Source organism: Puntigrus tetrazona, chromosome 1, assembly GCF_018831695.1.
Source record: "Puntigrus tetrazona isolate hp1 chromosome 1, ASM1883169v1, whole genome shotgun sequence".
In the NCBI taxonomy this organism is placed as follows: Eukaryota; Metazoa; Chordata; class Actinopteri; order Cypriniformes; family Cyprinidae; genus Puntigrus; species Puntigrus tetrazona.
In genome coordinates, this window is record NC_056699.1 from 3,189,734 (window position 1) to 3,214,953 (window position 25,220).

At 36.2% G+C, this 25,220-nt stretch overlaps 1 protein-coding gene across 2 annotated transcripts in view; it reads right to left on the bottom strand.

Moving 5' to 3' along the window:
* gpc5a (glypican 5a) overlaps positions 1 to 25,220 on the bottom strand; it is a 148,279-nt gene that overhangs the window by 53,226 nt on the left and 69,833 nt on the right. The window contains exons 6-7 of one of the 2 annotated variants that reach the window (XM_043251495.1): positions 20,063 to 20,183; positions 12,819 to 12,962 (exon numbers count right to left, since the gene is read on the bottom strand). In XM_043251495.1, the coding sequence (XP_043107430.1) occupies positions 12,861 to 12,962; positions 20,063 to 20,183 (223 nt within the window). In that variant the 3' untranslated portion in view covers positions 12,819 to 12,860. Of the gene's footprint in view, positions 1 to 12,818; positions 12,963 to 20,062; positions 20,184 to 25,220 lie in introns of those variants that run through there. The other variant, XM_043251484.1, reaches the window with a different exon arrangement.

The following is a 25,220-nucleotide window of genomic DNA, read 5'->3' on the forward strand; positions in this document are numbered from 1 at the left end:
AAAACACTGATTCAATTAGGATTCAGTATTTTTTTATACATAATTAAATTATTCACTCAGCTGATATGTTCAGAACGGTGATTAATTAATGAATGAATTAAACAAGTGACTATATAGGTGCAACTTAGATTCATTCACTTTACAGATTTGTTCAAAACACTGATTCAAAACAGACCTTTTTCCTTTTCAAATTTTAAAACATGAAATTTGAGTTGCATAAAATCAGATTCTCGTAAAGTATTTCATTGAAAATCCCGTTTTACTGAGTAAAATGGGTTGCAGACATTGCTTTATTTACAGGAGAACAGGGAGAAAAAAGTTTAATATCCTTGTAAGACAGTAATGATTCAGACGAATCTATCAGTTCATGCATAAATGTACATGACCCTCAAATAATAGCAATTACACAAACACACAGCATATTGATTTTAAACTCTTTCTCTACAAATGGAGACTGATGGGGAATATCTTTGTCATTATTTGTGTTAAAGAATCCCAGAAGAATACAGAGAGTGAAGGACATTGGAAGAACTAGTCGAGACGCTCAATTAAGATTCAAAGAAAAGTAAAAGTAATGCCTCTCTCTTTTCTCACGAAGCACTCTTCACAACTCAAAAATCCAATTCGGCTCTTCTTCACTCTTGAGACAGGGCTTAAATTTCTTTTCAGGTTTGACGTCTGACTCAGATCTTTATGAAAACAGAACTGCACATCATGAAATGCTCAGAAGGGCTCTGTATGGGTGTTGTATAATTCAGGATCCTCGTACAGCCTATTGTGTGATATTGAGCGGCGCGCTAATGCAAGCACTGCACAACCCTCCAGAATCCCTTACAACAAAGTACCGCGGTACTACTGTGGTAGTACCGTGGTACAATGATGGGATCATGTGGTATTACTATGATAACTTCTATAAATACTATGACAGTACTGCGAGACGATGATATGAATGCAACACGGTATTTACATGAAACTACTTATAAATGGCAGCAACACAATAAATGTCCAGAAAACAAAACTACGGTTCTTTTGGTTAGAGCTGGTCGGGATGAATTACATTCATGTTATGTAGAAACTATAAAACAGCTCTAAATTTTAATGAAAAAAGTGTTATGTAAGTTAATTATTAATTATTGAAATATTTGACATTTGCACAATAAAATAAATAGTTACATAAATATTTGAAAATCAATTTTTATCTATTGACTAGTGTTACTAGCATACATGCTGCACTGTTTGTTTGTTTTTCAGGGTTTTTTTTTTACATATCAGGAAACATCAACAAATATAATTTTTGGAGGGAGAAAAAAATATGATTCAATAATAATGGCTCATGATATTTTAATACATAATGAGGCATTAGAATCTGCTCAAAAAATTGTAGTTGGATGTAGAATGAAGGAAAGAATACACACACAAACATACACACACACACACACACACACACAAACACACATATATATATATTTGAATAAAAACGATTAAAAAACATTATATATATATTTCCTCTTTTTCAATCGATCAATAACAGTCTGAAAAGACAAAAGGCCTGCTTGAGAACGCCCAACGCTAACGCTCCACATCCTACTAATTTTACCAAAAACATCCATACTAAATGTGCTGTATTTTCTTAAGTATTATGCCTTCTATATTACTGGGCTTGTAAACAGGTTAAGGTCTACACAGAAGTTGGCCTTGAATGTCACTTAGTAAAGAAACTGCTCACTATGCTAACAGAATGCCTTAAAATAGTCTGAAAATGAGCATGATGTCACTTTAGTTGTGTGGTTTACATATTGACAAATTAACGCACTACACATCTGTTTTTCAAAACGCTAAACTAAAGTTTACATTTTGCAAGGCCAGGCAATGTCACTTAGTAAAGAAACCTGCTCCCAAAATATGCATACTGTTTGTTGTTGTGTAAATGAACAGCCAAAAGGTGCCCTTACTGTTTGTTGTTGTAAATAACATAAAATCACATAAAATAATTTTAATGCATCTTAAATGTTTCCTATTGAGCTAACTGAGACTTTTCGCATTTCTTCTGCTTCACAGATTGATTTATCAGAGAAAAGACACCAGATATATAAGAAAAGAACTCAACAATGTCTTAAATTTTAAACCCTAAGTCTGCAACTCAAAAGCAAAGATCCCAATAGGAACCCAAATATTTCTCTTCTAATTCTATTGAAACCAAATGATTTGACCTAGTAAAGTATCTGTCCTATTTTTCCACCATTTATAAGAAACAAAAGATGTCAAACTCAATAAACAAATCTAATGAAGGCCATTTGACTAGAAACATTGACACGTTTCTCTTTTCATGTTTTGCAAACCATCTTAGAACAAGACAACCAGGTTCATCTCCAGCCAAACCGGAATTCATTGATAAATGTTGATTTGGAATCCAACATTAGATTTATAATTTCACAAAATGGCTTTATTTGTTATTGGTCTTTATTCTTCATGAGAACAGACTAAAACTAAACACAGCTGCGCTAATAAGCGTTTGGCAAACCAGCGATGGGAGATTGCAAAAATGTTTGTCTTATTTCAGTGCAATAAATTAGAAGAGCGTTATGAAAAAGTTTTTGAGTTGTCTGTGGAGGCTATATATCAGCATGAATATCTCAACTAGACTTTGCGTTTAATAAGTAAGACCGTAGATCGGATGAGATGATATATAATTGTTTTTGCAATCCAACAACACGAGAGCGCCTTTTGACCCAGCGCGTGTCAATCAAAGACCTAATCTCCACCCGTTTCCCCGAGGCACGAAACAAAGCGGCTTTTATTTGACAGAGGTTGATTGCGGCGGGCAGCTTTGGGAAAGCGCTCGGGTCTGACGCGGCTGATGGCTGATTTATCGTACAGTCTGACAAGCCTATTAGCCCTGCGTCTGTAAATGAAAGAGCTTCGTCAGAGCTTTAATTATAATGCTGGCCGCAGGTACATTGATTTGTTTTGCAGGGTGAAGAGAGTTCAAAGCGATTCAAACATGAAGTACGCCATACAAACTACGGGTCATCTGCTTGAATGCAGGTGTGTGTGTGTGTGTGTGTGTGTGTGTGTGTGTGTGTATGTATATATGATTACAACACTGGAAAATACTGACTACAGGTGAGATAATGTAAAAAAAAAAACAACTGAAAGCAAAAGATATAATTTTACACTTTGACTTTCTTTGATGATTATATATATATATATATATATATATATATATATATATATATATATATATATATATATATATATATATATATATATATATATACTATACACTGTACATAACACAGAATAGAGAACAGTACTGCTCCAGACACACTGTTAGCTCATTTGTGACGTCATGGTCAACTTGGCACTGAGTGAGAAACACTGTGGTTTGGCACAATATTAGAGCAAATCTTCCCTATACAGACAATTTGCTTTTCCAAATCCAGTCTTTAGGACTGACTTCCCACACTGAGAGACCCAATCAGATTGTGGATTCTCATTTGCTGCTCCCTGTAGTAATGATGCACACTTAAGCATGCCGCCAAGTGACTTTTCCTCTATAAAATGGAGAAGGATGACAAAAAGCTGGACATTTGTTGTCTTCTTATGAGCATTATGGCTTTATGGCGTGGTGCAGAAGGGTTCTTACGCGATCAAAGAGAAGCATCTCTCCAGAAACGTGGTTTTTATGATGAAAAGCGGTTTAGCTTGAATTAGGCTTTGTTCACATCGCACTCAATTCTGACACAATTTCAACAATGAACATCACAACTTGAATGCCAGAAGAAGAGAAATAAGGATTTCAAATGATAAAAAACATCTGATTCAGATCTTATTTCATGCAATTTTCAATTGCAAAAAAGCAAAGAACCATCCAATCCATAAATAAATCAACTGAACATTGATTTAGCTAAATGATGAAATCTATGAATCAAACAGTGTCCATCCATTTAAATGAATGCACTATACAATTATCTAATCCACCTGAATGAATGAACTGAACAGTCATCCAGTGCATTTGAATGAATGGATTAAACAACCATCCAACCTCCCAAATGAATGAATCAACGAATCAAACAACCATCAACTCATTTGAATTAACGAATCAAAAAACCATCCAATGCGTTTCAAAAAACCATCCTAGACTGAACTAGTTAAATAATCATCCAGCTATTCAAATGAACAAATATGAATCAAACAACCATTCCATCCATCTTAATGAATCAACAGAACAATCCTCATAAATGAATGAACCAATGAATCAAACAATCATTTAACTGAATAAACTGAACTTCCAAAATAAACTATCAATGAAGGAATCGACCAACCAACAATCCGCATGAACAAATGAAACAAACTCCAAACAACCAAATAAATTTCATGAGTCAAACAAGCAAATGACTGAATAAACCATGCAACCAGCAAACAAACCAAAGGGATTAATAAACCAATGAAAGAATATCCAAGCGTAACACAATATCACTAGGCTTTTATTATAGCTATCTAATTAAATTCACCGCACCGTAAATCAACTCCAGCAAACTCTACTCTATAAACTTGCCAGTGGCTTTCTGTGGGACAGTTCTCCATAACCTCTAAAGCCAATATAGAGATGACATTCAGATTGCTTCATTTCTTCTCAGAAGAGCTTGAATTTCCTCGCTGGCACCTCATCAGGTCGGCCAATGGGATTTTTCTGCACCTGAAGCCAGAGCTGACGGCAATCTGGCAGAAGGGCTGGGGAAGAGGAAAAAGAGAAGCAGCATAAAGAGTTTTGTGACAAATATTTAAAAAAGTGTCCTTTAAAGGCCAGCAATGATGGGACATTTGAGAATGCTATCTTCTGCAGGCACTGGCCGCTCTGAGCTGCAATGAAGTAATCTAAATGCATTCCTCTTGTGATGCGCTACACTTTGAGCAGGCCTTTCACGGGGCTTATAGAAATGTCGGCTGTGTCAAAATGATCAATAACCCCATTAGCTAAGCCAAAGAGCTCTCCGGAAAGGACGTGCACCTAGTCGTGTGCACATATGACCATTCCGGTAGGAGACGTTTTTACTGCAATGCAACCAGCCAATTAAAACTCCCAACACAGTTATATGCATTTCCCTTGAGGAGGCTGAAGAAATGGACGAAACATGGAAACATGGATCTTATTGTCAAGGTTGTACCTTTTAGAAGACGTCTTATAAAGAGTCTGAAAAATTCATCTATGCATGCATCAACAAACTCTGCAATATTGGTTGCGTCCAGCTATCAGCAAAAAATCTTTTCATTGTTTTAATGCAGATTTATTAAAATTGTGATATCTGGAAATTGTTTGTAACACCATCCTAACTTCACACTGACTTCAAGGCAACAATTTAAAGGATTCCCATATTTTCTGACCGGCATATTTCATGATTAGGATTTTTAAGGATGTTTACTTTATATTTCAATAACATTGCCCATTATGTAGATGTTTTTGTTGTTGTTGTTTTCCAGACATGTAAATCACACTTTTATTATTACCATATGCATATGGTGTGTACAAATTACAGAGTAAAACATTTAAAAAACTTTATATATAATAATGTAATGCTATATTAGAAATATACACTACTCTTCAAAAGTTGGTGGGGTTTTGTTTTGTCTCTTCTGCATTAATTTGATCAAAAATAGTCAGGAATATTGTGAAGTATTATTCAAATTTACACTAACAATTTTCTACTTCAATGCATTGTAAAATGTAATTTATTCTTGTGATCAAAGCTGAATTTTCAGCATCATTCCTCCAGTCTTCAGTGTCACATGATCTTTCAGAAATCAATCTAATATGCTGATTTGCTGCTCAAGATTATGGTTATTTTCAATGTTTTTGAAAGCATTTACCAAAAAAAAAGTACTGGTCAATTTAATGCATCCTTGAATTAAATTAATTAGCAGTAATTTCTAAATAAATAAATAAATCCCAAACTTTTGAATCGTGGAGATAATAAATGTCATCTCATTTGTGGCACTGAGAGATGTTTTTGAGAAAGTTTGTAACCAGGCTGTTTTGGCCACCATTGACTTCCATAGTAGGACAAATAAATACTATGGAAGTCAAAGGTGACCCGAAACAGACCGGTCACAAACTTTCCTCAAAATATCTTCTTTTGAGTTCAAATTTGGTAATTAGAAATTAGGATGAGTAAATGATGATGGGATTTTCATTTTTTGGTGAACTATGAATATGTGTGCGCCCATAGATATAAATACAGAAAGATAAGTGTTAGAACAACATAAAAAGCACCACAGCACAGTAAATCACGGCAGCTGAGTCATGATCTGTGCATTATCTGGTCTGCATGAGCTTTCATGATGCATTAAACCAGGCCTACAATCGCAGATAGATAAGCATGAGACAGAGTTGCCCTTTCCATAAGCGCTAATACGAGCAAACGGGGCCTTTCCGGCGTCTAAAACACAGTCACGCATCTCCTAAATCACTCGGGGTCTCGGGGGGCCGCTATCTGTCATGTCCAGCTCCACCTTTGACAGCAAACAACAGCTGGAGAGACACGATTTTAAAGCCACGTCGCCGCCCATCTTTTCCTGCATATCTCTTGAGATCTGTCTGATTTCTCTCGTGTAATTAACATCGTGGAAGCCCGGGACTCCTGGCTGCTTATCTAGAGGCTCCTCGGGGCAAAGGCAAGGCCGGACGGGACGCCTCCAGGATTAGGCTGATTTGTAAAGGAAGTAGATTCGCCTCCAGGGACGCCAGGCGTGACCTCGCAAAACAGAGCAAATGCAAATATAGGCCACCGGCGTTTGGGGTAACAGGCCTGACAGCGCACGAAACTGATGGCCGCTCTGGGACGCGAGGGATCAAGGACGTTTTTGGAGGTGAACAAATTAAACAGCTGCGGTAGGAGGAATGAGGAATCCAGAAACAAATGAATAGATTCTGCATATGTGGGTTTGAAAATTATTATTACTTTCACAGATAGATGCAGCTAACAAAGCGTTATCTGTGCAGAACCTGTAGCATAAAAATGATCGGAGGGTATCTGGAAAGGTGGGAAAAAAAAGTTACTGCTGAGTTTAACCTTTTAAAAAATGTTAATAAGTTAAAAAGAAAAGAATTTTTTTTTATAAAATAACAATAGTAACATTACGTAATGTGTAAAAATGTTAAAAATATTATCGAAATGATCAAGAACATGTTTATTTTAATGCTAATTATTTTTTTAAATAACATAAACATTAAGACTTTATTTCTTTACATGTTCTTCAGTATGATATTATTTATCTCATATTTATTTATTTTTTTAACTTGCGAATTCTCACAATACGGAATTGATTTGCTGATATAATCCCAGAACTGGAATTCCAAGGAAGCGATTCTAAGACAAAAAAAGTCTGAGATATGAATAAAAATGTAAAAAAAAAAAAAAAAGAAGTCATTGTGAGACATGTAATCAGAATTCTGACTTTTCAGAGTTTCCGAGAATCCTGCCTCCCCCGTTCTGAAAACAGATCAACAAATAAATAAATAAGCGGTAATGTGATCGTAGGTTTCAAATCTGACATCACCGATCTACTTAAAAAGGAGCTAGAAGCACAGCATGAAAAAAAAATGCAAAAATTAAGGGGAAATGTTTTTACTGGATATGAGCACCAACTGCTAAAAAAATCTGATTAATGTCACAGTCGGTAAGCTTTCCCTGCTCCCGTAAATGTGTCATTAAACATTTATGATTTGTGAAAAATGGCCCCACTAAATCTAAATGGCAACAGAGGAGGTAAACACCATAAAAGCGTCCTGGTACACAAATAAATAGCTGAGACATTTTCAGATGCGCAGATGTCTTTAAAGCGGCTTCGCTAACAAGATGAACGCAGTCATATCTGGAAATACCGCGGCAGAATGTTAAATGTTCGTGATGGCTGGGTATTATTTTCAGCCTGATTTGTTTAGAGTGAAAGTGTATTTGATGAAGCAACTGTCGTTTCCTTTTCTTCAGGTGCTTTTGAGTTCATTAGCGAGCCTTTACTGCAGTCGGAGTAAACAACGCGTGAATCAACGTGTCTTATCAAAGTCGTACAGACTCGGGACCGGACGACGTAACGCGACGTAATGTGTGCTGCTTTGAAAAGTATGGGTATAAATCATTTTTATGCAAACCAGCAGTGAGACAAACAGCCAGCGAATTTTAGACCGACGAGATCTCACAGTGGGCGGGGCTATTAAGAAACAGGAAAGCCTTACAAATTTCATACCTTGTTATTTCACATCCTGTTTAATCGGACAACCATCACAGTGCGTTATCATCAGTTCAGCCATCAGGTCTCTAAATGCCAAGTCTTTTGGTACTTACTGTACCTTAAATTAGTCGTAAATTACAAGAAAGAGTCTTCTAAAGTCACATGATGGCTTTTTGTGAAAAACATAGATAATACAGTTGTTCCTGCCAGTCTAGCACTCTTTGATTCCAGAATGAATCATTGTTTTGAATCAGCTCTTCCCAACGAACCTTTGATCAAGTTCTACAGATCTGAATGAGTCACTCGTGAATCAAATGATTCATTCTCCTGTTCTCAAGTGATTTAAAGATTTGGTCTGACCGGATGTGAAGAAGCGGTTTCCTCTTATGGAAAGATACAAGTTAAATCAACACGAGAGTGAGTTCATACACGCTTGAACTAGTCATGAATGATAAGAAAACGCAGATTCCTGTGCTTTAATCCAAGTCTTACATGATCACAAGATGTTTTTTCGGAGGGACATACCGATCATTTAAGCAGTTATTTACAAAAAACTTTGATGTGTTCGACTAGCGATGTTAGATTCCTGAATGAATCAACTTCAAAGACCTGGATGATTCGTTCAGGAATCAAATTGCTCCTGTTCTTAAAGAATTTCAGACAGTTTCTCACATAAAAATCTGTCATTTAGAGCAATATGGAGTATTTATCCTTTTTGCATGATACTCGACATGATATGAATCTATTTCCTCTTTTGTGAAAACAGCCGGATGCGACATATATAACAACATGAGGGTGAGTAAGTAACAGGGAACTATTTCTCGAAGGCTAATTCTCTTTATTGTACTGAAGGATCTTGTTGCTTAGAGGCACGCGGGACTCCAGATGGTCTTCCCGGTGTCCTAAAAACAAGGTCATGTAACGCTGATTGACTGAAGACAGCTGTCCGGCCTTTATTTACCTCACGGGACACAAACACACAGACTTTCACTTTCTGGGCTCATAGAGCCATCATCAGCGCTGGTCCTGAGAGGAAAGGTCATACTGACCGTCAATGTGTCCGCAGTGTGTACAAATCACCATCAGCAGTCTAATAAGCACATAAACATTCACACAGCCACTCGAATTCCTGAACAGCAAGGAATTCAGATGCTGAGGTCATTTAAGAGTGTTTTCATAAAATATGTGCGATTGCACTTATAATCCTTATATTAATTCATACTTAAACTAGCTCGCACAAACATTTAAGATCGGTATGCATATCTATAAACGCAGAGCATAAGGGTTTTTAGACGTTTATTTATTATAATAAAACACATTATATATAATAATGTAATAATTAGTGCTTTCAAACAATTAATCAAGATGAATCGCATACAAAATAAGATTTGTTTGCATAGTATACGTGTGTTCTGTGTATATTAAGTATGTATAAAAACACACACATACAGTATATATTTAGAAAATATTTACATCATGTATGTCTGTGGTGTATATATATATATATATATATATTTATGCAATTAATCAGAATTAATCATTTATCATATTAAAATATTAATTTATATAATTTAATATATATTTTGGAAATATTTTTCATATTATGCATATTATAATAGACTAACATTTTTACATTTCTAGAATAATATAAAGAATTATATTATATAATTACTATTATAATATCATAATTGGTATAATAAGATAATAATATGTATAATAATAATTTACATTATTTATCCTATTTATTTTATAATGCATTTGATATTATTATTTATATTATAATAAACACATTTATATTAACAGCATAGTACATTATTATATAATTACAGAAAAACAATATTATTATTATTATTATTATTATTATTATTATTATTATTTAAAAATAATGTAAAGTAATGTCCTCCACTAAATGATAGGCCTTTTGCAAAATTTTATTTTGTTTTACTTTAAAAAAATAAATAAATAAACAATGGATTGCTGATAAACTATATTGACTGAATTCACTTGAGCAGGATATAAAAAAAAATCTTTTACTTAAATTTTCTGTTTATTTTAAAGGGTAAGCTGCCTTAAAGAATACCTTGGTATACCATTAGGTTAAAGATCATGCTGAGATAATATCATGGCAACACATCCATTAAGAGTCATGTTGCTCAGTTTTTATCTTGTTTGTGTGTGTGTGCTGCGGTCCGCCCTCAGTTGAGCTGTGAAAAGCGTTCGCGGTCCGTACAGACCTAGTTATCTCCGCTTCAGTTGCACGACTTTGGATGCCGCTCTCCCGAACCGAAGCCAATGTTCTGTCAGCATGGACGTCGCTGGAACGGCCCAGCTGCCAATCAGAATCCAGCATCTGCCATCCAGCCGGCTGTGCCAAGCCGTCGTCTCTGGCAGCCCGGCGCTCACTTGATGAAACTCAATAAAATTGATCCAGAATAAATGAACAGGGGTAAGCAGCCAGAGAAAGATCGCTCACTCCGCTCACCTGTGACAGCCGTGACCTGCCACATCTGTCCTTCTCTTTTTCTTAGGCCTTTTTTTGGGGGAATCTCTGTCTAAATCGCTCGTAGTCTCTTCTTTGTTCTTGCTTTATTTTTCTCTTTTCAAAACAGAGGCGTGTATGCACACACACACACACACACACACACATATAATAATACACAGAGAGCGGCTCATTATCGCAAAATAAACCTAGGCACGAAGCAGAGGTTAAAAAGAGTCTCTGCATTTCGTTGCACTCCTTCTATCTGTTTTGAACACAGGAGCACGTCTTACGTAAACGCCCCTGAGAAAAGCACCCGATCAGGGTCAGGCCAACCCAAAACCAGTCTAATTACACCGGGCTTCCATACGACCCATTAGTTGGCTCGTTTTGCACATTCCTAATACGGGGTACGTTTAAAAGGTCAACCTCGTGAAGAAACTGAATGTGAGCGCAGAATCAGAAATGGACAATGTGTCTTTTTTTTTTTTTTTGTGAACTTCGGCTTTCAGACCTTTTGTTTTGGGCTTGCGTAGCCTAGATTTCTTAAAATTGTGGGATGTTTAGTAGTTAAAATTCAACAATAGTTATTACTTAGAAATATTTTACTGTGTAGTAATTCAATATGTAGTAAGTATTCGATACAAAGCCAGCAATTCTGCAACAACCTGCATGTTCGTGCGTTGTCTCTTTAAGAGAATCTTCACGTTAACAGAATGCATGAATTAAGTTCCTTATACATATTTATTCTGTCAAACAATTAGTTGTGATTAATCGTAAGAAAAATGTAAGTTTGCACAACATATTAGTGCATACTGTACTGTATATATATATATATATATATATATATATATATATATATATATATGCATAGCACACATGCATATAATATACTATAATATAATAACTTCAGACAGAGTTAGTGTAATGATCTACAACAAAATAGAATGAGTATAGGGTAATTAAAAGTTACCATGAAAGTTTATAAATAGAAGAAAGAACGACAGAACAAGCAATTTATAGCAAGATAGATCAGACGTCACTGATACCATCGTCTCAGCCAAATGAACGGTAGCATCTGTAACGTTAACTCAAGTCTTTCCTTCAAAAACCGTCTTTAATCGGCTCTCCGGTGCATGACAGATGTGCTGCGTTTCCACGGAAACCTACAAACGGCAAACAAAGAAGCTGTCGGACTTTCGCATGACGGCAAATTCAAGAGTGTGCGCTCTGAAATTAACTCTCAATCAGTTTGATTGGAGGTTGACCTCTTTAGACCCGCAGCGATCACTCAAGCACCCGCAAGTACCTTGTTCAACGCAAACTTAAGGACCTATGCGTGACCTTTGACCCCAGCCTTAGGCAGCGCTCTTTCACCTCTAACTAGCTCAATGCATCGAGCCCAGTCTGGCACTTCCAGCCTGACTTGCTCTGACATCTTAATTGCTTTTTTTTTGCGTGTACACTGAAGCGTGTGAGACATCGCGCAAATGAAGATTTGTTTAGATTTGCGTGTGGAGTGACTCTGGACGTGTTTCACCGTTCGGGGCTTTGAACTGGGAATGGGCCAGTATCAATAATTCACCAACAAACAGGCTGGCTAGGCTGCATGTCAATGAACGGTAAATAATTCAACCCGTGGGTGATGGGAGGCTGATGGTGAGTTATTGCAATGCAGAAACACTGGCGGGAAAGAGCGGAAGGACTGTTACGGTGATCTGAAATGCATTCGATGAAAAGAAACAAGAGATGTGCTAATTATTGGCCGTGACGCAGAAGATATGAACAGAAGGGTACAATAAAGAATATAGAATTCGCTCTATTTCTACACTATGTATGTCAGAAAGAGTAAGCGTAGAAAGCTAATATGCTATTCTACATTTAAGTGTCTACAAATCTACTTGCAGAGTGATTTGATCTCTTCTGATCAGATTACGATTTATCTTTGACGATTGTATAGATGCAACAAAATACATTTGATTTATTTTTTGGTCACTAGCATCTGACAGTAAGTCATGTGGTGCATTCCAGCCTTAAGAAGTACATCGGTCTTTTGAAACTAATATTTAAGTGGCATTATCAGAAAGTGAAGTCAGACTTGAAGAGCAAGGTTCATACACTGCAAAACGGATCATGTGACCTCATGTTGACATCACTTAGCTGAGGTGAACGTCTTTGGGAAGCTACTAGTCCTCAGAAGGGGTCTCCGACCAGGGCTGGAGTTAAATCGATGGTTCCACACAGGAGCAAGAGTCTGAGTCATTCAAATGAGAGAAATTGATTGGTTACCATTTCCATTTACATATAAATGAGTGCAGTTATCGGCGCGTCCACTTGTCTGAGTTTCCTGACAGCTCTAACTTTGTTGAACTCATTTTTTGGACGGCCTCCAGTCCAGAAGAGAAACCGTGATACGGGCACGAAAAAATAAATTAGCCAGTTATTATGCGGGAAATTACACTGAGAAACTTTGCATTCGGTTTCAAAGAGTGTGCAAATGGTTTGCTTCTTAGGTCTACAAGCGTCAGTGTTTGCACAGAAATATTGAAAGCACAATTACATAAAAGCTAAATAATTATGGAAGCTTCTGGCCAGGAATAATGTTGAAACATAATGAGAGAAAGCCTGGGTTACAACAAGCTCGTGTTTTACATGACATCATCTTTTAGATATAATAAGGTTTTCTGTCGTCTCTGAGTAATATAGGTCTAACATTTTAAGGATAATTTCATTTTTAATTTATATTTATAATAATTGTACAATATATTTGCTTTAGAATAGGTAACACTTGTTAACTATGACCTTTCCCTCAATACATTTTATATATATATATATATATATATATATATATATATATATATATATATATAAATAAGCAACTAACTAACTACATATCTGCACATCTGGTTAGTTGAGATTTTATTGTCATTCATTCTAGTAGGTGGCAAAAAATGTCTTTATGAGTCATTGATTCATTCATTCATCTGATGCGATCAAAAACAAAAGATACTAAAGTACCACTTTTACCATTCCTGCTATAGAAAGACACGTTATAAGTGGTAATATCAGTATGCCAGTATGTGATTCTGATTGGAACAAAAGTGACAGTTTTTAGTTAGCAATTCAACTGAATCATTAATGCAAGATATTCTTTTGAATCAATTCAGTGAGCAATTGAATGACTCAGTCCCTTGTTGCCACCCACTGACATAATGCAGCGCTAATGTGACATACAGTGATTTGTATAACACTAAAAGTGAACAATAAAATAACTAAAAGTATGTATATATGGCTATTTAAAAGCATTTTTACCATATACATACTACTACTAATAATAATATCAGATAGAGTTACAGTAGTGTATTAAAATGGATCAAAATGCATGCTCTTCTAGCAATTTACTTTCACAAACGTACTTCTATTTTAGTTTCTAATCTGCTAATATTCTATTTTGTTACATCCTAAAATTACAGCAGTGTACACAGAGAAAAAGGAACCGATAACTGCTGAATAATTACCGCTCTTCATAAATGATATATATATATATGCACTCAGATCAACGCGTCACGGTTCGGTCCCTCGCCGCATAGTACGAGCTATAGCCATCCGACAGCAAACACGCTTTAGCTTGCATGTATGTGATGCACATATCCAACAGACACAGAGCTGTCGGGTCTGCTGCAGTGACACATCACAGATGGTGAGGATCAGGCTGCGATGCCAGCGCAGGTCAACTACGCGACCTCAGCCTCTGCTCAGCCTGCTGGGAAGTCTGAGCCACAGAAGAGCTCCGAGATGCTAAATTAAGATGCGTTGAAAGATGCGGATCAGACCCAATGTATTCAAGCCCTCGGAGGAACGAGGAACTCCTATATGCATGCATGAAGTTTCCCGTTTTATAAATGAAAGGGTTCGCGAGAGGGAATAAAAGGCAGAGCATGAGAGAAGTCTCAGAAAGGAACCCGAGACACAAAGAAAGAGAAGCAGACAGGCGAGAAGAAATACAGACATATACAGACAGAGAGGGTATGACTTGCATGGTGATTCACGGCGAAATTCAAAAGTAACAACAAAAACTGCTGTGCAAAAAAATAGTTTTAAAAATGAAGCATGTCATTTCCGCATCAGTACTGGTGCAAAACGATGCAAAAAAATAATAAATAAATAAATAAATAAATCAAAATAATTATACCAAACAGGTTTTCAATCAGTTACAACACTATTATGTCACTTTGAAACATCATATTAAATATGTAAAATGCAAATTCATCCCCAAGTGAATATTCTAAACAAAAAAGTTGATTAAGAAATGCAATGATTATTATTATTCTTATTTTTTGTGTTACGAGTTTTATGAAATGTTACTTTTTAAAAATGCTAAATAATTTGCCTACAATTAGAGAACACGCGTAAACTTGCAACTCGCAATAGTGGAAAATACTAAAACTGACTCATGCATTATTTTTATTTTATTTCCTGACAAAGAAATTGCACGAGTCACCTCAGAAAGAGGCTGGACCTGAAACGGGAAACAAATTTTTGGACAAAGAAAGCGAAGCATTGGCACTGAACTGACCCCTTGTGGACCAGAGCTAAAGCCCTGCATTACAAGAACATTTCTGAAGGCTTCATGGCTTGAAAAAGAGTCCATGGGCTTCTTTTCCTGTCTGCGGGCTGAGCTGAAGGAGAGAAGCTCATTAGCCTGATGCTCTGGGCAAACTGAAGCTGCAGGGTGGCTTTCTGCCACAGGCAAGTTGTATTGAAAGCTCGTGTCGGCTTTGGGCCGTTCGGTATCATGGGTAATGGTTAGCCTAGAATATTGACACCATTATCCCACTGCGTTCACTCATTGATTCTCTGCATTTCTCCCTGAAGTCTGCCCTGGAGTTTGCTGAAGTAAAAAAATAAATGAAAAAAATATATATATTTTATAATTTTTTTCACTGTAATAACCCTGGGATAATTAGGTATGACAGTGGTATATACATTACATATTAAACTGCCCTGACTGCCCTGACATTGCTTTTTCCACACCAGCAAACGTCTGATCTGCTGAAGATGACTCACGCTGCTCTCCTGAATGAGTTTTTCTTTCAGTCAAAGGCACAAATTCTAGCACAAGTCTGCAAGTGTCCAATTCGACACAATTTAATTCCTAACACTCGATCAAAATGTTCTGCTGACCCGTAATCGGATATCATCACGTTTAAAAATGTCATTGCATCGCTCCATTTCCACAACCGGAGGAGGAGGTTTCTCGGACTCGCTCATCAAGGGCCAAATTGCTCTGGACATCGAGTCCCTCTGGATCTGTCAGAGGACCAGTGGCTTCATGCTGAGATTCCCAGAAAATGTCCTCTCCGTGTTCCAGTTATCATCGCCATTAAGGAGCACACTTTGTCGTCTTATCAGAGATGCGCTGGCACCCCGGGCCACAAAATGACTGGGACTCCACACGGAAAGACTGAAGAGAACCTGCTGCGAAGAGACATCTGAAGACCTTCTCTAAAGGTCTCTTTCAATCTCTCTTCCATCAGCACCTCGCTACCATCGAGAGGCTGAGAGGGCCTTGATTAGGAGACGAAATATTACAAGAGACAAGAAAGCGCTGGTCCTTATAGCTGATGTAACTCCTTAAGAGTCATGCAATTTTTCATGGTGTTAAAATATTTATCTTTATTCCAGTTTAGTGAATTTAAATGAACTAATGAAATAATTCTGCCGTCATTTCACCATCCTCATGTTGTTTCAAACCTAAATGACTTTAAAGCATGTCGGTAACTAAGCTGTTTTAATTACCTGGTCTCGTGAAAATATGCAGTTTTTCTGTACCTTACTGTACATTTTGCTACAGTTTTAAAGGGAAATGTCCACTGAGTAGTGCTAAAACACAGGTTCAATACGTGAACCCTGGCATACTACGTTATCTTATTACGTTGTATTTCGGAGGTTCAGAATTTAAATATCCATGGACTGTTGCTGAAAGTTAATGCGCATAATGTTGGAAATATGCCCTACACCAAATCCAACCCTAAACCTACCCAATAGTGAAGTCATAACATGATATTCTTTAAGTAATTGTGTGTAAATTATGCTTCATTAATAAAAGGTGTCTGAGTAGTGTTCATTTCTTTTGGAAACTGCAGTGATATGTACGATTTTTATAGTGATGGGTTTGTATTTTGTGTCTTGCTAAAAAGTGCATATATATACCAGCAAAAAATATATTATACTGAATAATTAATGCATTGATTGATAACTGATTGGAACGCAATACATTTATTAGATTTATTAAATATATAAGCAAGTATTTTGGGGCTGGTGGTTGCTAAAAATCCTCATTTCAGATGCTGGGTTTTCGAAAAGTATGAACTTCTGTTCACAAAAAAAACAAACGAAAAGCCAAAGAAGGTGACACCTTGCACGAAATGTTTCCCAAGATCAGAACATGCAGGACTTCTTCTGATAGATCAAGATCCAGCTGTATTTTGTCTTGAAGCAGATCCAGCAGGAAGGGAAGAAACACAATCCATTCCAGCAGCAGCTGCTTCAGGACGGCAAAACATCATTGATTTGGCCGGCGGGTGGAACAGGGATAGAATAAACGTGAACGTGTTAAGGCTGGGAATGGATTTTTAAATATGTATTCATTGATTTTTTGGTCTCCAAGTGTTCCGCTGTGACGCTATATTTTGCAAAACGGAGGGATATGAAAAGAAGCATAAACTAATTTGCCTTCAATCGTATTAATTAAAGAAAACATTCAAGCGTGAGTCAGCGTTTGAGCTTTTACCGTCCCCCAAACAGAGAGTAATGACAATAAAAATCAAATCAACACAGACGTTTCTTTGTTCAGGGAACGTCAGTACTCTTGGCTTTGAAGGTTAGGCGGTGACGTTTATTCATCCAGTACAAAAGTGGAGTTTTCTATTTGCAGCTTTTAAGTAATTATTGAGAATCAAACGCACGGAACCGAAAATGATATTCACCATGAAAACAGAATGCAAATGTATTTACATTTATGCATTTGGCAGATGCCGGTATCCAGCGATTTGCATTGCATTCAAGGTGTATAATTTATCAGGACATGCATTTTGCAGGATTCAAATCCGTGACCTTGGTGTTGCTGACGCTAGCAAGGCTGGGTTCACGGGTTCAGTTCCCAAGGAAAGCATGAACTGAACTAATGTGTAGCGTGCAACATGGGTTACTTACAGAATGCAATGTGGGTCACGAGTAATTGAGATCCACTACAAAAAAATAATTGCTTATATTTCTCACTCAGCATTTTAATTCACTTTTAAAAGAACACTTCACCCCACAGTGGACATTTGTTGAAAGCGTACTTGTCCTGAGATCATCCAAGATGTAGATGAGTTTGTATTTTTATCAGATTTGGAGAAATGTAGCAACGGATGCTCTGCGGTGAATGGGTGCCGTCAGATGAGATTCCAAACAGCTGATAAAAACATCGCAATAATCCACAAGTAATCCAGTCCACCAATTAATGTCTGGTGAAGTGAAAAGCTGCATGTTTAAATGATGAACAAATGTATAATTAAGTATAGAAGTACGAGTCCTTTATCCATACCAAAACATTCTCCACTGAAAATCAGGCATTGCATCAGCCACACTTTACAAGCCAAAACAGCTCTAAACAAATATGTGAGTGATTCTGAAGTGACAGAAAACAAGAGATGGACTATTTGACTGGAGAAAGAAATAGCACGGACTGTGGTATTTTAGCTTGAGGCAAATTTAATTTAAAGTTAAAACGTCTTTAATGGATTTGTTTCGTACAAATGTGCAGCTTTTGTCTTCACGAGATGTTAACTGATGGACCGGAGTGGATTATTGTTTCAGCTGTTTGGACTCTCATTCTGACGGCACCCATTCACGGCAGACCAAGCAATGGATTCTCTCAAATTACGTTGGTCTGAAAAATGCATCAGCATTAAAGGAATCCAACAAAAATAACTTATCACTTATTACTCTGTAACCTAGTTGTATGTGACTATTTTGAAGCTCTGCAAATCAGATATAAAATTCGTAAAAATTAACCGATAAGCCTTCGCTGTGTTATCACATGTCCTCTGAAGCAGATCGATGGGTTCTTCAGACATAAATATTTCTAGATTTAAAATTACAATGTAAATAAATGACCGAGTTCCGGCTTCTTGGCTGACTTCTGACGACATAGGTTGCGTCATACGTCGAGTTATAGGTCAGCCAAAGAGCCAGAACTCACATAAAACAGGCTGCCATGACAGAGAACAGTAATGGGTAATACGAGGAATGACATTTCTAAAATAAACAGCTACATAAATCGCTCATAATGCGACGCAGCATGTGTGTTACTCCCTTCACCGTCCATCTGAAACACTTGCGTACGAAATATGATTAAAACACCAACAGTGTGAATAAAAGCACAGTACACGTATTTTACTGTGATTATGGTTACTGTGCTTATTACGAGCGTAATGACATTAACAATCACGGTATTCTGTTTACTTGAGCTCCAGCTTAATCACAGAACAGCCCTGATCGCATTATACGGGGTGCATGTGCGTGTAGCCAATGATTAAAGAAATTGGATATAAGAGAATTTGTTACGGCCGTTTAAATGCGAAACCACAATCGTACATTCACCAGAACTGGATGCTAAACGAAAACAGACAACAGACACCGTACGGGCTGAGGGTGTTAGCATCAACTAAAACCATGAAATAGAATACAAAAGTGTAACCTGAAATAAAAACGAGTAAAAAATCCAATAAAAATACGAATTATTGCAATGACTTAAAACAAAACTGACACTTTTAACGCAATGATAGATTTAAACAAGAATGCATTTAAAAAAACATAGACTATATTTAAAAAACATACAAATTTAATCCATTTACAATTTTTACAAAAACTTAGTATATTAAGCACAATGGCTACTGAATTTCTATTGGTTTTCCAATCTTTAGGAATTACAGATTTTTATTTTTTTTCAAACTAAATGATGTAATAAGTTATTAATTATAGTATTGTAATCTATTTCTTAGCTATATATGCGTGTGTGTGTTTGTGTCTGTTGATTTTAGTTCCGCAAACCACAATTTCACAATATTTTCCTGACTCTCAGAACTCTCCGAAAACGGTCTCCATCACATTTCTACAACCAAGCTAACACTTTTTAAACACACGAGGCACGGTTTCATACACACATGAGCGGAGCTAATGAGATCCGCTCTGATCTGCTGGCACGAAAACAGAGCAACTCATGAAACAGCACTGCGTGGGACATCAAGGAGCTCGTGGCATTGTTTCATTTGAATGTATTTTTTTTTTTTTTCTGGCCGGTCTCACCTGATTGATGTGCTTCAGTTTATCAATGACTTGACTGATCACCGGGTCGGCCTCCTTCACTTTGACTTCTGGGTTTTCAGCCTGGGCTTTAATGCCATTGCCAACCACTCGGAGAGTGTAGCTGAAAAGAGAAAAAAAAAAAGGGTGAAGAATGAGAGACGGTTGTTCGCGGTGAGTGGGTGTCGTTTCTTTGGATTCCTTTCCAATTTCGTAGAGCAAAGGCGATTGAAGCTTTGTTGCCGGCTTGATGAGGAAGGCCTTACATGAACCGACTACATTTATCAGCACAACAAAGAGAGAGGCGTAAAGAATCCCTGAAAAACCCACGAGGGCCTGAAATGGGAGGAATAACTCAAGCCACAGTAAAAAAGCGATAGGACTCCAGGCTGAGAGACAGATTGGGGTTTATGTGGGGCAGAATGGATGTGCGCTGCGATGGGCCGCAGATAAGACGCGCCAGTGCAGAGAAAGAGCTGCTGACAAATGACATGAAATATTACAATTCTTTATGGGTGAATTCGTTTTACACCACTGGTAAAAATCAGCCCGTCCCGTTGAGACTCACCTTCAGAAGGACGGCTAAAAAGTAAAGTCTTCAAACAGTGAGAAGAAAAACATATGAATGAGTAGGAAAATGAGAAGTGGGCTTTATTTACAGGCGATAAAAAATGGCTTTATGGGACTGGGAAACTCTTCACGAATGCTTATGAGAAAGCGCCGCAGTTGAGCCTATAAAGTCAACCTTTTTAGTTGTAGTGTCAATATTACTGAGATTAAAAATCACGTAATTATAATACGGCAAGCTGAAGAATATGAAATCATAGCATTACATTTATTAGAGTTAGGAAAACAAACTATACAATAATTATTATATTGAGTATCGTCATCGCTGTTATTAAAATAAAATACAATTCTATTTGTGTGTGATACATTTAAAACTTGTAAAAAATATTTTATATGTTACATTTAATAAGTTTAATTTTTTTTTATTGTTTTATCAGTTATACAATGTGTATTGTTGTATAAAAAAAACCAAAAATGTCATTACATTTAGTCTGAGGAAAGCATAAAATAAGGCTTTATTCGCATATTTATTCAATTTCGATTTGATGGAAACCCGACAGCTCCAACAGAATCAATAACGCATAAACACACGTTCCTTGTAGTGCCGCGTGAACACTATCGTTTATGAATATGATATCAGCAGCCGATAACAGAGTGCCATGCGACGTGTTTTGTAAAAGAGTCAGGAAATGAAAACACTCATGTCACGCTGAACCTCGCCGTGTGTCTGAACGGCTGCTTTGATTCCAGCTGAAGGTGAGAGGTGTGCGTTACGGCTCGAACCCGCGGCGGCGCTCTGAGAGAGAGAGAGACCTGACTTCAGTGGAATGCTAATGTTTCCAGAAATACAGCGTTAAGTCTCGCTGTGGGTTTTCCGCGCTTACAGACACGTTTATTTAAGGGGTTCGACTTGAAACAACACAAACCAAATACCGGCTTCTCGATCCTTCCTTTGAAAAACCGCCGTCTTCGTAAAGAAATGAAAACTATTCCTCGGCCGTCGGCTTCGAATTAGCAACGGAAGGCAAAACGAGCGCAGCGGTTATGAAATATACAACCACGACATTTGAATGGAACTAAAAATATTAATAAATAATAACTCTGCAGTATTTTTCGAGTCAAATATACCTCCAAAACACTTTGGGATGATTTCCTTGATGCAGAAAATCGGAATCCGGTCTTAAAAATGTATTTTTACTGTATTAAATGTACATAATGTATGTCGCGGATTTTGCCAAATATTGATGAATTAATCAAAAGAAGGTTATCGTACACAAACGGAAACCTAAATGTCTTCCCAGCAAGCGGTCAAACGGAATATATTGCTTATTACTGCTAAAAAATATTATTATTAAAACATTATTTTTATGAATATTTACAAGAACTCACACACACACACATTAATCAATTAATTAAACATGCTTATTAAGATTTAATGAAATGGAATCCAGAAAAATTAACGGAAAACAAATTCTGGTTAAATAAATAAATACATAAATACGCTTGACTAGGCATGCTTCTGATCAAATTGATCAGGCATGGTTTTTGATGAATAACATTAAATTTAAACAGTGAAAAAAATAGGGAAAAACAGTTGCAATGAAGAGCCATTAAACAGTTTTTCAGTGCAGACTGGGTACGATATTTCTCCCTTTGATACAGTCTAACGCTTTTAAGACCCTCGTTTAACAGTGGGCTCTGTCTGACTTGATTAATACCCGATCATTAGCACACAGGTCACTCGCAAACATGCTGCTAAGCGTGCTTCAAAGCAAAGAAAATCAACCAAACAGCAGCCGCGGCCAGAGAGCGGATCATTGAAAAGCCATCTTTCACTGAGCCACGGGCCGCTCCGCAGACGCTCCACTAATATTTCATAACACGCTCACGGAGGAGTCTCGCAGGGCGTCTCGCAGCCGGGAAACACGGAGCTGCTTTTTATATAGGTGTCGACTGATAAAACCGCTAACATCCGTACATGCACGTGCCATCCGCGGCCCGTGAAAACACTTGCTTTCGCAAAAGAGAAAATAGATCAGAGATAGCATTTATCTGGTAAGGACTGACAGACAGCGTTCTGAGGTTCTTCCAGCAAACTCGCTCAATCACGACGCTCTTCAATCGCTCCTTTGGTGTGAGCGGATCCTTCGGCGCCAGACATGGATAATTTAAAGAAAGTGTTTTTATTCACGGCCTGTGAATGATGGGATGGTGTGGGTGTGCGTACATACGAGCGGGATTGTCTTTTTAAAGACATCAATCATAAAACTTTACAAATTTACACTGCAGTGGCGCACAACGGCTCATTACGCATTTTACTGCTCGACAAACCACCCACCAAACGATCCGCGTAATGAGAAATGTAACTGCGGCTGGCATAAGAGGCATATCACAATCAAAACCGTTTCATTTGCCTCAAATGAAACGCAAGCTATGAGCTCGTATGGCCAAGAAAGACATTTGGAAAACAGTAACTGCAACACATAAAAACATAGCCCTGCATTAAATAAAATAGCCATAGATCCAGTTCAAATTAATGATAAATTATATATATTTATATACATGTATTATATACATCATTTATTTAATATAACTTCATGTAAAAGGAAAATATATATATATATATATATATATATATATATATATATATATATATATATATATATATATATATATGTGTGTGTGTGTGTGTGTATATAGATAGTATATAGTATATATTTATATATATTTTAAATTTTACATGACAAATAATAATAATAATAATAATAATTAGTATTTTAATAAATAAAATGTGTAACTTTAATTTTATTTATAATATATAATACAATTTGCAATTTTACTTGAATAATAATAATAAATAATAAATTATTATTATTATTAGTAGTAGTAGTAGTAGTAGTAAGAATCATCACCATAATCATTTTTATATATATATATATATATATATATATATATATATATATATATATATATATATATATATATATATATATATATATGCTCAAAGTTGTTATTATTATTAAAATTGATTTATATATTTTTATATTTTTATATTTTATAAAATTAATACAAAATGTGTATTATTATTATTTGCCTTATAATAAAATGACATAATTAATAAAACATAAATGTATTATTAGCATTAAAAAAGATAATAATAATAATAATAATAATAATAATAATAATAATAATAATAATAATAATAATACAATTATTAAAACACAAGACGTGTTATCACATTTAGATGACAAAGAGTGTGTTGCACTGATTTGATGACGGTAGTCTGCTGCATGTCGTGCCTCAGTCATGTTAAAATCACAATGCAGTCCTCGAGTGGCTTATTGCTTTAATGGTGCACCACACATGAGGCCAGCGCTGCTGAGAGATCCACACTGAAGCTCTGTAATTGGAGAACTGTGTTAGAGTTCAATCAGAGCTGTGATTCAGGAGGTGGAGGCCGCTCCATCTGCAGCCTCTTCTCCTCTCACAGCTGTGCCACTATTAAACATGTTGGACACTCCAGATGTGCTTTCAAATATTCTTTTATACAATCGCCTCCCTCCGATACACGCCAGCGTTTGTGTGGAGCCTGAAATGAGGTCAGTCGGCGAAGCTTCGGTGTCTGGACCCTGACTCCTCTCTTTATCCACGCTGAGCTCTTCTAAACCGGGGCTGGCTGCTCCGATGTAGCTTTCACTGCCCGATAATTGGACGCAATCATTTTGTAACGTTTTTATAATTGATGCATCCATTTTATTTCATCTCAAACATCTTTCCTATGGTTCGCAGTCTTCATTTTCACCGCTGTCCTTCAGATTCACAAGCTGAATAATGATCTGTGGGGGGGATTTACTGAAATGGTGGTAGTTATAGTAATGACTCCAAGGTACAAGAGAACTGAAAGAAATGGAGGGAAATGGTTTTTCATTTGTGGAAACATAATGTCTCTGCAATACAGGAACTCAAATCATTCGCCATTTGCCTTTTTAAATCAACAGAATTTCAGTATAGAATCTGTCATTTATGGACTTTAAACGTACGATCGCTAATACTGCATATCTGAAAATCTGTTATAAAACTATAATATTTCAGAGTAAAACCAGAGAAACCTTCTGTTGAACCTTGAACTTGAAATAAAAGTTTACATTTATGAGAAACTAAACAGAAAAACAACAACAAAAAAACTAAAAACAATATCAAATTTTTACTGTACACTGCCTTTCATAAAAAAAAAACTGTCAATTTAGTACATTTTTCTCTGAATAAAAAAAAAATATATATATATATATATATATATATATATATATATATATATATATATATATTTATAAATATATTTATGAGAAACTAAACAGAAAAACAACAACAAAAAGTGAAAACAATATCTAATTTTTACTGTATACTGCCTTTTATTAAAAATTGTTTTTCTCTGAATGAAAAATAAATAAAATAAAAAATAAATAAATATATATATATATTTATTTATTTATATATATATATATATATATATATATATATATATATATTTTTTTTTTTTTTTTTTTTTTTTTTTTTTTTTTTTACTTTTTATATATATTCAGTTTTCCTGACGAAC